Source organism: Cebidichthys violaceus, unplaced genomic scaffold (genome assembly GCF_023349555.1).
Source record: "Cebidichthys violaceus isolate CVI_PGR_0920_01 unplaced genomic scaffold, fCebVio1.0.p SCAF_5, whole genome shotgun sequence".
Lineage (NCBI taxonomy): Eukaryota > Metazoa > Chordata > Actinopteri > Perciformes > Stichaeidae > Cebidichthys > Cebidichthys violaceus.
Window position 1 is genome coordinate 6,629,524 of NW_027176705.1, and position 13,997 is coordinate 6,643,520.

The following is a 13,997-nucleotide window of genomic DNA, read 5'->3' on the forward strand; positions in this document are numbered from 1 at the left end:
TTTAGACAGAAAATAAGAGAGGAGGCTGTCTTGTTCAGAGCTAAGATCACAGTTGGTTTCACAATTCAACTGACAGATGTAAGCAATTCATGACAAACTACAGCTGGTAATCGTAGTGACTGATCACAACATGTAATACATTACATGCCAACTCTACTCTGCCTACCAAATGCACTGTTTGCATTATGTCACTACACACATTGGCATAAAATCTCTGAATGACTCTAAAACATGACCTTTGGAATATTCATATAACCTTTTCATGCTTTGCTTTAGTTTTGGTTTTAGTCTTGTCAACTGCACCACCTTTGATGATACAGTATAAAGCTGGATAAGATGAAGTCATTGTCCTTTTACGACTTAGATTTCACACAGTGAACAGGAAATAACTCCTGTATTGTTCCTACAACATATGCTGTTTGTCATTTAATAATAAAAAAGGAGGAATAAATAAAAGTCTCAAAGCATGACAGTAAGACCTAACTATACTACTACAGCTTCCTTTTTAGGTAGTTTAAAAGATCAGTTGATTAATGAGAAAGAAAAGGTCTGAGGTTGAAAACATGTCACTGAATCGTGTAAGGGCAACACAAACTTCCCAATAAATCACCACCACAGAACTTGGCCACTGCTGCCAATAAAGCTGCCTGCTGTATTAGCATTTGTTGTTTCCATCACTAATCACAAGAAATGTGGGAACAACATGCAGTCAATTAAAAAATACGTTTCAATTACTATCACACACCTGTTTCATCAAACATTATGGCACAATACGATTGATGTTGATTTAAATAAAACAGCACCCACTTTAATGCTGAGTGTGTGAACACTTGCTACTGTCAACGTTTCCTGGAGGATGCGACAACATGACCCAGACTGCTCTTTATTCTCGACTGTATCACGCTGAGATAAGCCACATTCCTCAGAGACAGCGTCTGGTGAGAATGTCTCTTTAACATCATGACTGAATCAACAAGCTGTATGAGCAATGTAAATATAACCCGTTAATCTGATTCACCTCTCCTATCAAGGCAGCATTCATTCTCCATAATAAACCCATTACTGACTCCATCTGCCTCACCATCCCACTCTCACTCCTCTCTCCCCATGAATAAACGTTTCAGAAATGTCCCACGGAGGAAACTAATAACTGATTTTCTTTCTATGGTAAGTGTTGTGTCAATCAGCCATCTGTCTGCACAAATACACAATCTGTCATGTTTTCTATGACAGGGAGCAGCTGCAGGGTTTGGCGCACAGAAATCTTTATTTCTTTAAAAAACAAAACTGACATAATAGAAGCCATTAGAGTATCTTTTTTCAGTTTAAATTAATATAGTAATACAATACAACCTGTGTATATTTTTGAATTTCTTCCATAACTTCCCCTTCCTAACTTCCCTGAGACTGAGACTTTTGATTTTATGCATGCTTGCACTACTTGTGGTTTTGGGGCCTTTGATGGTCAATGGCCCCTGGACATCTGCTGTCCCCGTCAATCAGCCAGTCATGCAGAGGCAGCAAGAACCCAGTCATCATAATCCCTCGATCAACAATCAATAAACAGTTAGCCAGCTTGAGCTACGCAATCAGCAGATTCCTTCACAGTCTGTGGTAACCTTATTGTGCAGGTTGCAATTAGTGGTGCAACTGTGGTGGATTGTTGTTGATCCGTGATCCGTACGGACCCCCTCACAGTTTGGCACACGTGTACAGTGGATTAATTACCTTAACCATCATAGTGTGAAATAAAGTTTTACTGATGATCGTTATCCGCTAATGTTCAGTAAAATATGCGATCAGGACATCGGTATTCATGCTTTCTGTTCCCCCATCCCTGATAATGTTACAATGTAAACAACCAATCTGTGTTTAAATTGACTGGAGAACGAAGGTTCAGTTTGGTTACATTATTTATGATACATTCAGAGATTACAGTGCAGTTCTATAAAATTATTTAAGTAGTATATGACCAGAAACAAGGAGCCATTTCACTTGATACACTGTCCCCTTTATTTTTTTCTCTCCTTTTTCCCCAATAAACTGACCATCTGGTCGATCAAAACACATCAATTTGATCTTAATTCATACAAACCCTTTACTATGTGAGTGCAACTGCACTTAGATTTAGGATCAGTGTCAAGCATTTAGGGGGATCTATTGACAGAAATGAAATAATACATTAATTAATAAATGAATATACTAATAAGTGAATAACCACATGAAAGTAAGAACATGGTGTTTTTGTTACCTTAGATTGAGCTGTTCATGTCTATGTCTCTGCCATGTTTCTAAGCCCAGATCAGATAAACACAACACTGGCTCTAGCGGGAGCCTTTTGTTTTTTCACGTTTTTGTATCAGCCACTGAAGTTTAACATTAGATGTCGACAAATCGTACACAATGCACCTTTACTCATAGTAATTGTATTACATTTAATGTTTTGATATGTTGACTACCTTTTACACTATTCAAGTCTGATGTGTTGATGTTCTGTCTCTTTAAAAAAAAAAAAAGGAAGCAGATGAAATATCTCGAAACTTCAGAGAATATGCCTGAATATCCCCAATGTCATGCTAACATGCAGATTATGTTACTTGGTAAACTGAAAAATAGGCCTATAATTACTAGACCAACTCTGTCATTTAGAGAAATGTAATGCCGTTATGTCACTTTCCTAAATTTACTGAAAACATTGTTGCCTGTCTGTCATCTGGTGGCTCTCACATGACTCATGTCTGACCACAGCCGGGCACGACAAAATGTGCACAAGCAGCTTGTGGAATCTCCCGGAAAGAAAAGCCTGATTATAGCCTACTGTTCCTCTTTATCTGCTCCCTCGTTGTGTTTACCGAGTGCGGATCAGGCAGGTAAGAGCAGGGTAAAGGTGCACACAGGAGGGTGTGGCCACCTGGGAGCAGATAGACTGCAGAAGAACACTTCTCCACAGGTACAACACCTGTCGCGTTCAAACTCTGGATCACAACTGAACGCTGCGATTTGAAAAGTGGATTAAATGTTGAGCGTCGATCATTTTCTAGCAATAACACCATTTATGATTCCTTTCCATGGAGGTGGACGGCACACACGGCTCCAGTTGAAACGAACACACACACACACCCTGTGGGTTTGCGCCGGCAAACCGGGATATTTGTGCAAACAGCGCGCGCTTCTCTTTAACAAATTATCATAATGACGTTACTCACCCACCAGATGATGGCATAAGCGAACAGGATAAATTTGAGCAAAATGTATGAGCATCGCTGACAGTATCGGACATCTTCGTTGTCGGACATCGTGACTGACTGAGGACAGTTGACTCCTGTGATGTTGACAACTCACTTCCGCGTTGTCATCGTCACCACACCTGGCAGAGTGATGGAGGGGTGGCAGGTTTATGGGCTGAAGTAAACTGAAAACGATATCGAGTGAGAGTATTTCGCCGGTAAAGCATTTAAATGGCCACTGATATTTCGAATGATCGATGAGTTTGATGAAATACAATTGTTTTTACATCGCCGAAACACAAAATTGATCTGAATGCCTCAGGGGCGTATACAGGAATTATGGGCTCATTGTACTTCCTCCCCTTTTCCTTTATTTAGAAAAATAAAAGTCTCGCTGAGATTCGGCTAAAAAACACCTTTTGAAAGTGGTTTGGCAAGGAGGATAGCATAAAACAGTGCAACAACACTATGTAACACTGACTTCCCTTCCCCCCTCTACAGGCGGTAATCTCCACAATGCCAGCGGTAATTCTCTACCCTGTAATTGATCTGTCAATTGATTCAAGAATTTGTCAAAAAAATTATAAATAATACGCCACCCTTTGTCTTGCACATATATACAAAGTGGTGATTGTTTGTATATGTAAACAAATACCAACTGACTTGTGTTGCCAATTAATCTATGTGAGACGCTGATACATTCATTCAAAGCTGGCTGCATGCAGACAGGTTGTCTGTGGCTAACCTTCGCCCATACTGTTTGCTGTGCTTTAGGCACAATTGGCTCTGGTCGACCCTTATCAGCAGCCATTCAGCCAATAAAGTGTGTTGAGTCGATAAGAGGGAGCTGTCTGAGTGGCTGTTCAGTCAAGTAAATCACTATTTTCACCCGGTTAGTTTTGGCTGGTTTTTATCTCATCTTGACAAAGAACAGCAAACCTGAGTATTTTCAGATGTAGTCTTTGAAATGTGCTGAAGTGCAACAATTAACAGAAGATGAGAGGAAATGTATTTGTGCTAGATCAGGGTAGATGTGTGTTTCATCCCTTCCTCATTAGTGTTACAGTCACCACTGTTATTTGTCCCGCAGTGCATCAGGCTTGGATTCACTCAGGAGTATACAGTTGTGGTCAAAAGTTTACATACACTTGTAAAGAACATAATGTCATGGCTCTCTTGAGTTTCCAGTTATTTCTACAACTCTGATTTTTCTCTGATAGAGTGATTGGAACAGATACTTCTTTGTCACAAAAAACATTCATGAAGTTTGGTTCTTTCATGACTTTATTATGGGTTAACAAAAAAAGTGATCAAATCTGCTGGGTCAAAAATATACATACAGCAGTGCTAATATTTGGTTACATGTCCCTTGGCCATTTTCACTTCAATTAGGCGCTTTTGGTAGCCATCCACAAGCTTCTGGCAAGCTTCTCGTTGAATCTTTGACCACTCCTCTTGACAGAATTGGTGCAGTTCAGTTAAATTTGATGGCTTTCTGACATGGACTTGTTTCTTCAGCATTGTCCACATGTTCTCAATGGGATTTTAAGTCAGGACTTTGGGAAGGCCATTCTAAAACCCTAATTCTAGCCTGATTTAGCCATGCCATTACCACTTTTGATGTGTGTTTGGGGACATTGTCCTGTTGGAACACCCAACTGCGCCCAAGACCCAACCTTCGGGCTGATGATTTTAGGTTATCTTGAAGAATTTGAAGGTAATCCTCCTTCTTCATTATCCCATTTACCCTCTGTAAAGCACCAGTTCCATTGGCAGCAAAACAGCCCCACAGCATAATACTACCACCACCGTGCTTGACGGTAGGCATGGTGTTCTTGGGTTAAAGGCCTCACCTTTTCTCCTCCAAACATATTGCTGGGCATTGTGGCCAAACAGCTCGATTTTTGTTTCGTCTGACCACAGAACTTTCCTCCAGAAGGTCTTATCTTTGTCCACGTGATCAGCAGCAAACTTCAGTCGAGCCTTAAGGTGCCGCTTTTGGAGCAAGGGCTTCCTTCTTGCACGGCAGCCTCTCAGTCCATGGAGATGCAAAACACGCTTGACTGTGGACACTGACACCTGTGTTCCAGCAGCTTCTAATTCTTGGCAGATCTGCTTTTTGGTGGTTCTCGGTTGACTCTTCACCCTCCTGACCAATTTTCTCTCAGCAGCAGGTGATAGCTTGCGTTTTCTTCCTGATCGTGGCAGTGACAAAACAGTGCCGTGCACTTTATACTTACAAACAATTGTTTGCACTGTTGCTCTTGGGACCTGCAGCTGCTTTGAAATGGCTCCAAGTGACTTTCCTGACTTGTTCAAGTCAATGATTCGCTTTTTCAGATCCATGCTGAGCTCCTTTGACTTTCCCATTGTAGCGTTTGTGGGCGTTTGTATCCAATGAGCCCTATTTAAATGGCCTCAGAGAAGTCACCAGTTGTAGTCACTCATAATCACTCACAAGAAGTTAAGAGGCCATGCTATGAAGCTCATTTCATTGACACAACTTTCTAAGTCACCAAAATTGCTAATTCATGTTGCTGTATGTATATTTTTGACCCAGCAGATTTTGTCACTTTTTCTGTTAACCCATAATAAAGTCATGAAAGAACCAAACTTCATGAATGTTTTTTGTGACAAAGAAGTATCTGTTCCAATCACTCTATCAGAGAAAAATCAGAGTTGTAGAAATAACTGGAAACTCAAGAGAGCCATGACATTATGTTCTTTACAAGTGTATGTAAACTTTTGACCACAACTGTATGTACACTTACACCAGCTTGGTAAAAACATTCTCATTCCCCTTCAACATGCCCTTCACCACGACCAATAAGGATTTTTGAGCATGTGAAAGTACACACATGCAGTGCATACTGTACACACACAACAGAGAAAAGAACTGAGTGAGTTCAGCTGAAGTCAGCAGGCTTTACCTCTATCTGTTCTTTTCTGTGCAAACACATAAGAGTAGATTTCCTCTGAGAGGGAGGGAGAGTCACAGAGAGCAGGAGAAAGGAGAGACACAAAAAGAGCACAAATGTGAGGAGGAATATCAAAGTGCTAGTTACTGTCAGTGAGAATAAAAGCAACAGAAAGCACAAGAAGAGGTAAAACAGTAAGACAGAGACGAATAGAAGCCATTACACATCGAGAGCAGAAAATTATCTTATCACAGAGTATAAAGAAACACAAATTTACTGCCACACATCACCGTTATAGATATGTGAACATTGTACAAGTACAGCATGTGTACGAAAGTACCTTTAATGGGACCTTATGGTAATAGTGGCTGAGTTAAAAAGTACATATTTATACTGTTTGTCTCTTTTTAAACACACATGCATTGATGCAAAATACCAGGACAATGCCAGTACTCATGTGCCCTTTTATATACACTACAATTGTAATACTTATGTTCACAGTTTTAAACCAGCAGCACATAAACACTGACTCATTCGATCTCGGGGGAGACATTTAAGTGTTTTGTCATGTTTCAGATGCCACAGCTCTAACAAGAAGCAGCATTTTGTTTTCTAAATGTGTGACTGCCAATAACTGCAGCGGCATGGATTATCAACCCCATTTTCAACTCTGCAGCCCCTTCAGTTCATCTCAGATAAATTCTCATCCTGTGAGGAACACTTCAGTTACAGAAATACAGATATCGACACAATCCCTCAGTGGAGCACCTCCTTGCTTCTTCATGGAGAGCTTATTAAATGTGTGTGTGGATGTACCTCTTGCTCTCCTGTTTTTTTCTGTATTTCACATCCAAGCTTTCAGACATGGTTTAGATGGAGCCATCCAGAGCCAACGCATGCCTTCAATTGTTGATGCCCCTCCTCTTCTTTATGTTTCAATATGTATTTGTTTTTCATTTTTATTTTCATTTTCTCACAGACAATAGATTCAGGATATGTGCGGAACAGAGCAGTTGATTTTGTTCTACTTTTCATTCATACCGCCCTCTCTCTCTCTCTCTCTCTCTCTCTCTCTCTCTCTCTCTCTCGCTCTCTTGTTGGCGCAGCTCCACGCACTCAGTCGCGTGCCTGACTGTCAGTGCGTCTCTCAGTCACTCTCAGCAGCTTGTACCGTAATCAGCTAGTTACACATTCCAGGAGAGAGGGAAAGAGTGTGTGTATGGTCAGAGAGAGAGAGAGAGAGTTGAGATGTCTTGATGGATTATTGGATGTACCTGGTTGTCCATTACGCACACAGACTCTAATTTACGGACATTGTTTACTATGGATTGGACAAACTGATGTTAAAACTGACAACTCAACCACGAGAGGTAAGCCAGATGAAAGAAGTAAAGATTTTGTCTTGTGGTTGTGCAGAACATCTTTCACTGGTGCCGTCCAATGCATGAATTCATCACTTGTGGCTGTTGCGCCTACTGCAGCCAAAGACAATGTCTGTGAGTCAAATGCCCGTGATGCACATTGGCTAATGAATATATTTGTATTAGTATAGTAACAGTTAAACATATTTAACATATTAAAACATAATTTAAATCAAATATGGGCTGAAACAAAGTGTAGCTTTATGTAATGCAGAAGGAAATGTTTGAATAAAACTAACATGTGCTCCTGTAAGATTAGGCTATCAGTAGATGTGGAACTTGCCATAATAGTGATATGATGTATGATTATTAACTAAGGCGACTGTGCTGATGTTCAGACAGCCAAATGGTAATTTCCCACTTGACGTGATTGTATGCCTAACACCTGCAAAGCATAGATGTTTTAGTGTTAAAATATTATAAAATATCTTGAAATATCTATTATTAAATATCTATAAACATCTTGAAATCAAAGGAAAAATTCAGCTAAAATTGTACAGAACAGCTTATATGAACTGCATGCAATATTTCCAAATCAAGTTATATTTTAGGTAACTCCAAGAACATGAGACGGTAGAATATCACACAAGGTTAACTAACCTCCTGTATATCTCTCATTGTGCCCCATTACGCATGAAGGACCTACAGTTAAATAAAGTTTCTGTCACCAGAAGAGGGAGAAGAATGGACGCCGAGGGTCTGATTCAACACATTGAAGGAGACATGGAGGCCACTTCATTGCCGTATTCATTGACCACGGACTGGCTGGAGGACGGGAACGAGACGATCGGGAATCAGTTCCAGCAGCCGGACTGGCAGGTGGGAGAATAAAGATCAAAGATGAAACCTTGAAGACTTTGATCAATGAATGAATGAACGATATCCTATTAAAGTTGTTTAAAAAAGCGACTACAAACCAAACAAAACTAATGTTTGTAAGTGTTTGTATTAATAATGCAGAGCTCCTCAGGATGTTTGAAAAAAATAAAAAAATAAAAAATCAATTACAAGCATCCTAAATGTTTTACATAGTCCCTGACAAATACATGTAAAAAAAACAACTAAGTCTACCAATTAAGTATTTTGAGGCATAATATTATAGGTTATCTATTAAGTTCTCAATTGATGATTATATCTTTTTTTAATTTGTGCCCTTTACTATTTTGATTGTTTGATTATATATACAATCCTCTTCTTCTTTTCCTTATCTCTCTTCTCCTCTCATCTTCTCCTCTCATTACATCTCTTCTCATCTTCTCTCCTTTCCTCTCCTCTCATCTCGTCTTCTCTCCTCTGTTCTCTTCTTCCTCTTCTTTCCTCCCCCCTATCCTCTCTTCTTTGTATTCATTCCTCCCACCATGTCTGCACTCCTCTATTCTCCTCTCCTCTCCTCTTCCTCTCTAATTTGTCTCCTCTCCTCTTCCTCTCCTTTCCTCTCCTCTCATTCCTCTCTAATTTGTCTCCTCTCCTCTTCCTCTCATCTCTCAGGTGGCTCTGTGGGCTATAGCCTACTCCCTCATCATCCTGGTGTCCATCACTGGCAATGTAACAGTGATCTGGATTATTCTTGCTCACAGACGCATGAGGACCGTTACCAACTACTTCATCGTCAACCTAGCCTTCTCTGATGTTTCCATGGCAACCTTCAACACTCTTTTTAACTTTGTCTATGCGCTTCACAATGACTGGTACTTTGGCCTAGGCTATTGCCGGTTTCAGAACTTCTTCCCCATAACGGCCATGTTTTCATCAATATACTCGATGGCTGCCATCGCAGTGGACAGGTAAGAAAGCTTGACTGCCCACTTGACTGCTACATGTACTCTATCTGTGATATATTGATGTTTTTCTTCTTTATGGATTTTAATGATGGTGAATAAATGTACTTAACATACTGGTTGATGAGTATAAAATACCCTGAAAAACTACTTGTGCAACCATATGTTGGTCTTTAATGGCAGATACAGGCTGGCCTAATACAATATCTTTCATCAGTTAATTCTTCACTGCTGTTCTTTTTCAGTCAGGGATTTGTCATTTGAGGTTGGATACTGATATCATTTGATATCAGCAGCAGCAGAAACTGTTCCCCAAATTCAGAGGAAAATGCTGTATGAAGGAGATATGGGTCAACAAGCAGCAAAGATTCAGATGTCATTAATGCGTAATGGAGCATGAATGGTCAGTCTGTTTAGTCTTTGATCTGAAACTGCACTTAATATACATAACATACGCTAGGATCAGACCAGGTGTTACATCTACTTATAGATCAATAATTCCTCCTCAGTACTTTCCAATTTGTGAAATCATCAGTTTTTGTTATTTTATTCAGGTGTTTTCTTTGTTGTCAACAGCTGCAGCAGCAAGCAGACAACTCTTAATCACATGTTAAACATATAAACTCTGGAACACAATCTGCATTTAAGATGATTCTCTGCCAAATACAATCACACTCTTGGTTGTGAATAATTCAAATGAATGATTCATAGTCTGAGTTCTATCATTTGATTATGATGGTGATAAAACTGAGTAATGCTGTTAAACAAATGAATATAACTGTACTGAACATGGCTGTCAGTGAACAGACTGGGCTGATACACCAGAGTGCAATGTTTCTCTTCAATATAGTACATTTTACATCTTCATGCATAAAGGTATTTGTTATTGCACATCAGATATGCAAATACACACAGTAGCTTTCATCAAAGATCAGCGAAATTGCATATAAATTCATTATTCGTTAGTCAGGTTAGGTAAAAGCATTCTTCTGATTCCATAAAATGAATATGACAGATATACATAAGATATATTTTAAGCTTGATGATAAATGTCACTCACCATACTCTTTGTCAGTATATTGAATTTAGTTTTCCTCACACAGACATGCAGGGAGGAATGAAATATTGTCATTTTAGTACTTCGTCAGAAGGCCAGGAAAGAAGACCTCTCTTTCATTAAGCTGATCGCTTTCGCACATATCAAGTTGACAGAATCAGTGTAGTCTTTTTATTAACATTTCACTCAGAGTCTGGGCTTCAATTTTCAAGTGAAAGCACTAATTCATTTAAAGAGGATGGAGGTTTTAAATTAAAGGATATTTAGATCATAAAGCTTTTTAGTTTGCGAACTACACATTGTCAGGATGATGGATGACAAGGAAAGGCAACACATTAACAACACATCCTTCAAACTATTTAATATAAATTCAGTGTATTGATAAATGATTTTGTTAGAGAACTTGATTGCCTTGAGTGACGAGATATAAAATAATTATTTCACAGCTAATGGTTTGATGAATGAGTGGGTGGATTTTCTAATAACTTTGAACAATCTGTGGTAAAGATGCCCCCTTACAAAAGATCCTTAATAGAGTCACTCTGGTTTCTATGAGTTAAACATCAGACATCTGTGTAAAAGATATGAATGAATAAACCTTTTATTTTCTTCCAGGTACATGGCTATCATCCACCCTCTGAAGCCCCGCCTCTCCTCCACCTCTACAAAGGTTGTGATTGCCCTGATTTGGATTGTAGCAATACTACTGGCTTTCCCTCAGTGCTACTACAGCGTGACAATATTTTACTACCCCAGAACCGTGTGCATGGTCGACTGGCCTGACGACTATGGAGGAACTCATCAACTAAGGTGAAAGAACAAAATTGATGATAAAAAAACACAGACAGTGGCATCTGTCATATAAAACAACAAATAATTAAGATATTGTCTGTATTTATTCACTCACTGCTAAGGGATTTATATGGACACTAATGCAAATCAGTGCACAAGAAGTTATTATGATGAACATTTCTAAAAATCTAGAACTGTGAGCATTATGAGCATGGTGCAGATAAATGGTTTGTCTTCGCACCTTCTGTACGTAAAACATCTGGACCAAAATGTATTTACTCATGACGTACCAGCAGTTGTAATCACTAGCTTTTTATTGACTTTTAGAAATGGTTATACATTTGTTTTCTTTGTTAAGCTCACTTTTAAATGTTGGTAATGTATGTTGACAGAGGATAAATATCAACCAGAGGAACCCTGCAAAAAATGATTAAATCTGATTAAACAATTAGATTAAACAATCAGATTCACTTTCTCTCTTCCTCTCCCTCCTCAGTTATCAGTTTGCAGTGATATTGCTGATCTACTTGCTCCCTCTACTGGTGATGTTGGTGACTTACAGTTTCGTCGGCCGATCACTGTGGGGTGGGCACATCCCTGGAGAGGCGACAGACCATTACCACAGCCAGATAACAGCCAAGAGAAAGGTCACACACTTTTAACATTTTACTGTTTTAAACTGTAAGTCTGAGCTTTTGACGTGTCACCTCACAATTATCAAAAGTTTGTCACAGCTGAACTGAACTAGGAATTTAAAATATGGCAACATTGAATTAGTTTTCCTCTCGCTGTGATTTCTGATAGGTGGTGAAGATGATGGTTGTCGTTGTGGTGACCTTTGCTCTTTGCTGGTTGCCCTACCACATCTACTTCATATTGGGATCATTTAACAGAGACATTTATAAACAACGTTACATCCAACAGGTTAGCAGCTGCTCTTCTGTCATTAATTATTTTTAGTCTGACAAATTTATTTACTGGGGCATCATATTTATTTTCTTTTTCAGGTATATCTGGCCATATTCTGGTTGGCAATGAGTTCGACTATGTACAATCCCATCATCTACTGCTGTCTAAACCAAAGGTAAAATATATATTTACACACAAACTCTTCAGGTTCCAGTATCTTAAAACTCGAGGCAGAAAATTAATTCTCCTGCCTTTCTGCAGGTTTCGTGCTGGTTTCCGCCATGCGTTTGCGTGGTGTCCCTTCATCAAAGTGTCGGAGGAGGACAGGATGGAGCTGCAGCACACCCACACCTTCAGAGTCACCATGACACGCAGCCACTGCAAAGACAGTACATACATACACACCTCCATCAAAACAAACACATTCGATGCAAAAGTGTCTGTCAACACTGAGCTAAACTCAGAGACAGATGCTTGCATGCAGCTTAAAAAACAGACACCAACAAAAACATACAGTGTACACAACACACATGTAGAGAAGAGGCCGAAAGATACAAAATCCCCAGCTGACAAACTTATGCAGCACAACCATTGACTATTGAGTCAAATCATGATGAGGACATCGATGGCAAGGTAAAGGTTTTTCTATAACAACAGAGCTGATAATAAATAGACTGCAGCCAATAAAGACAGAGGAGAGCCTGCCGACAGAGTTAAGCAAACTATGGCGACATTCATCATCGAGGAAAACCTTACAGTAAAGAGTTGTTCATTGGACCTGACTTGGGACCAATAACTTTTTTTGTTAAAGAAGAATATAAATGAATGTGACTATCAAGCTGATGGTCATATGAGCATGTGAAAATATAGTTATATACAAAGTAACAACACTTGCATACTGGACAACAAGGGAGGCTTATTGTTGGATTAATGGGAAAGTCTGTAGATAAATCCCTCCATCATTCATTACTTTTACTGAAGCCCATTCTCCTTCCTGCTCCCTCTATCATCTACACTCTTTCTTTCATCACTGACTTTTTACTAACTTTTTCTCTACTTTTGAGAAAAACTGTGGATATTTTTGTGTAGTTACTGGTTTTCAACAGCATGGAATAGATGAACAGTCCACTGGCATCAGCACCAAGCCTTAATATTTTTTTTATATATGTCTATATATAGATAAATATATATCTATATATATGTCTATATATATCTATATATATATATATATATATATAGATAAATATATATCTATATATATATATATATATATATATATATATATATATATATATATATATATAGATATATATATCTATATATATATCACAAGTCCTGAACACAAGTGTTCAGGATTTTTGAAAATACAAATGTGACTGTTTTTAAAACTGAAATTAAATAAACGTTTAATTCCATCCTCATCTAATAGACATATAATTAGCTATTCATACTTTACACAAGATGTAACATGCACAAAGTAAAATATAGCCTCTGCATTTAACTCCTCCTAGTAGTATGAGCAGTGGGCAGCTACTATACAGCACACTGTATAGACAAAGACCTCTGACAAAGGGCACCACCTCCTGTGTCAAACATGAATACAGCATCTACATTAACTGATTATTATCCATTTTAAAAGGAAGACTTACCTTATTTTATAGACTTTGCTGGATCTCCCTCATCAGTATATGATGAGCACGTACCTGTTACTGTACAGTACTACTATTTTGACAAATCTGTCACATGGTGTGCATTCATTTATTACGTTGCTCATATATTGTGACTTCACTGGTTCATACAACTGTATTTATTATGGTCAGTGTACAGTAGAGTCCAGATTAAAAAGTCAAAGTGCTGCTTAGAAGAATGTGATGTAAAATGTAATCTATTGAGTA

The 13,997-nt window shown here is 38.7% G+C and overlaps 2 protein-coding genes across 3 annotated transcripts in view; one reads left to right on the forward strand and one right to left on the reverse strand.

Moving 5' to 3' along the window:
• Window positions 1-3,353, reverse strand: part of tspan15 (tetraspanin 15) — a 28,475-nt gene extending 25,122 nt beyond the window's left edge. The window contains exon 1 of one of the 2 annotated variants that reach the window (XM_068731101.1): window positions 3,211-3,353. In XM_068731101.1, coding sequence (XP_068587202.1) covers window positions 3,211-3,261 — 51 coding nt within the window. In that variant the 5' untranslated portion in view covers window positions 3,262-3,353. Of the gene's footprint in view, window positions 1-3,206 lie in introns of both variants that reach the window. The other variant, XM_068731100.1, reaches the window with a different exon arrangement.
• A 3,961-nt stretch (window positions 3,354-7,314) lies between these two features.
• tacr2 (tachykinin receptor 2) lies at window positions 7,315-13,239 on the forward strand. The gene is made up of 8 exons (XM_068730510.1): window positions 7,315-7,515; window positions 8,206-8,385; window positions 9,055-9,350; window positions 11,017-11,211; window positions 11,690-11,840; window positions 11,998-12,117; window positions 12,201-12,277; window positions 12,364-13,239. Exons 1-8 carry the CDS (start codon window positions 7,486-7,488, stop codon window positions 12,695-12,697), a joined length of 1,383 nt encoding a protein of 460 aa, XP_068586611.1. The 5' UTR covers window positions 7,315-7,485; the 3' UTR covers window positions 12,698-13,239.
• The last annotated feature ends 758 nt before the right edge of the window (window positions 13,240-13,997 follow it).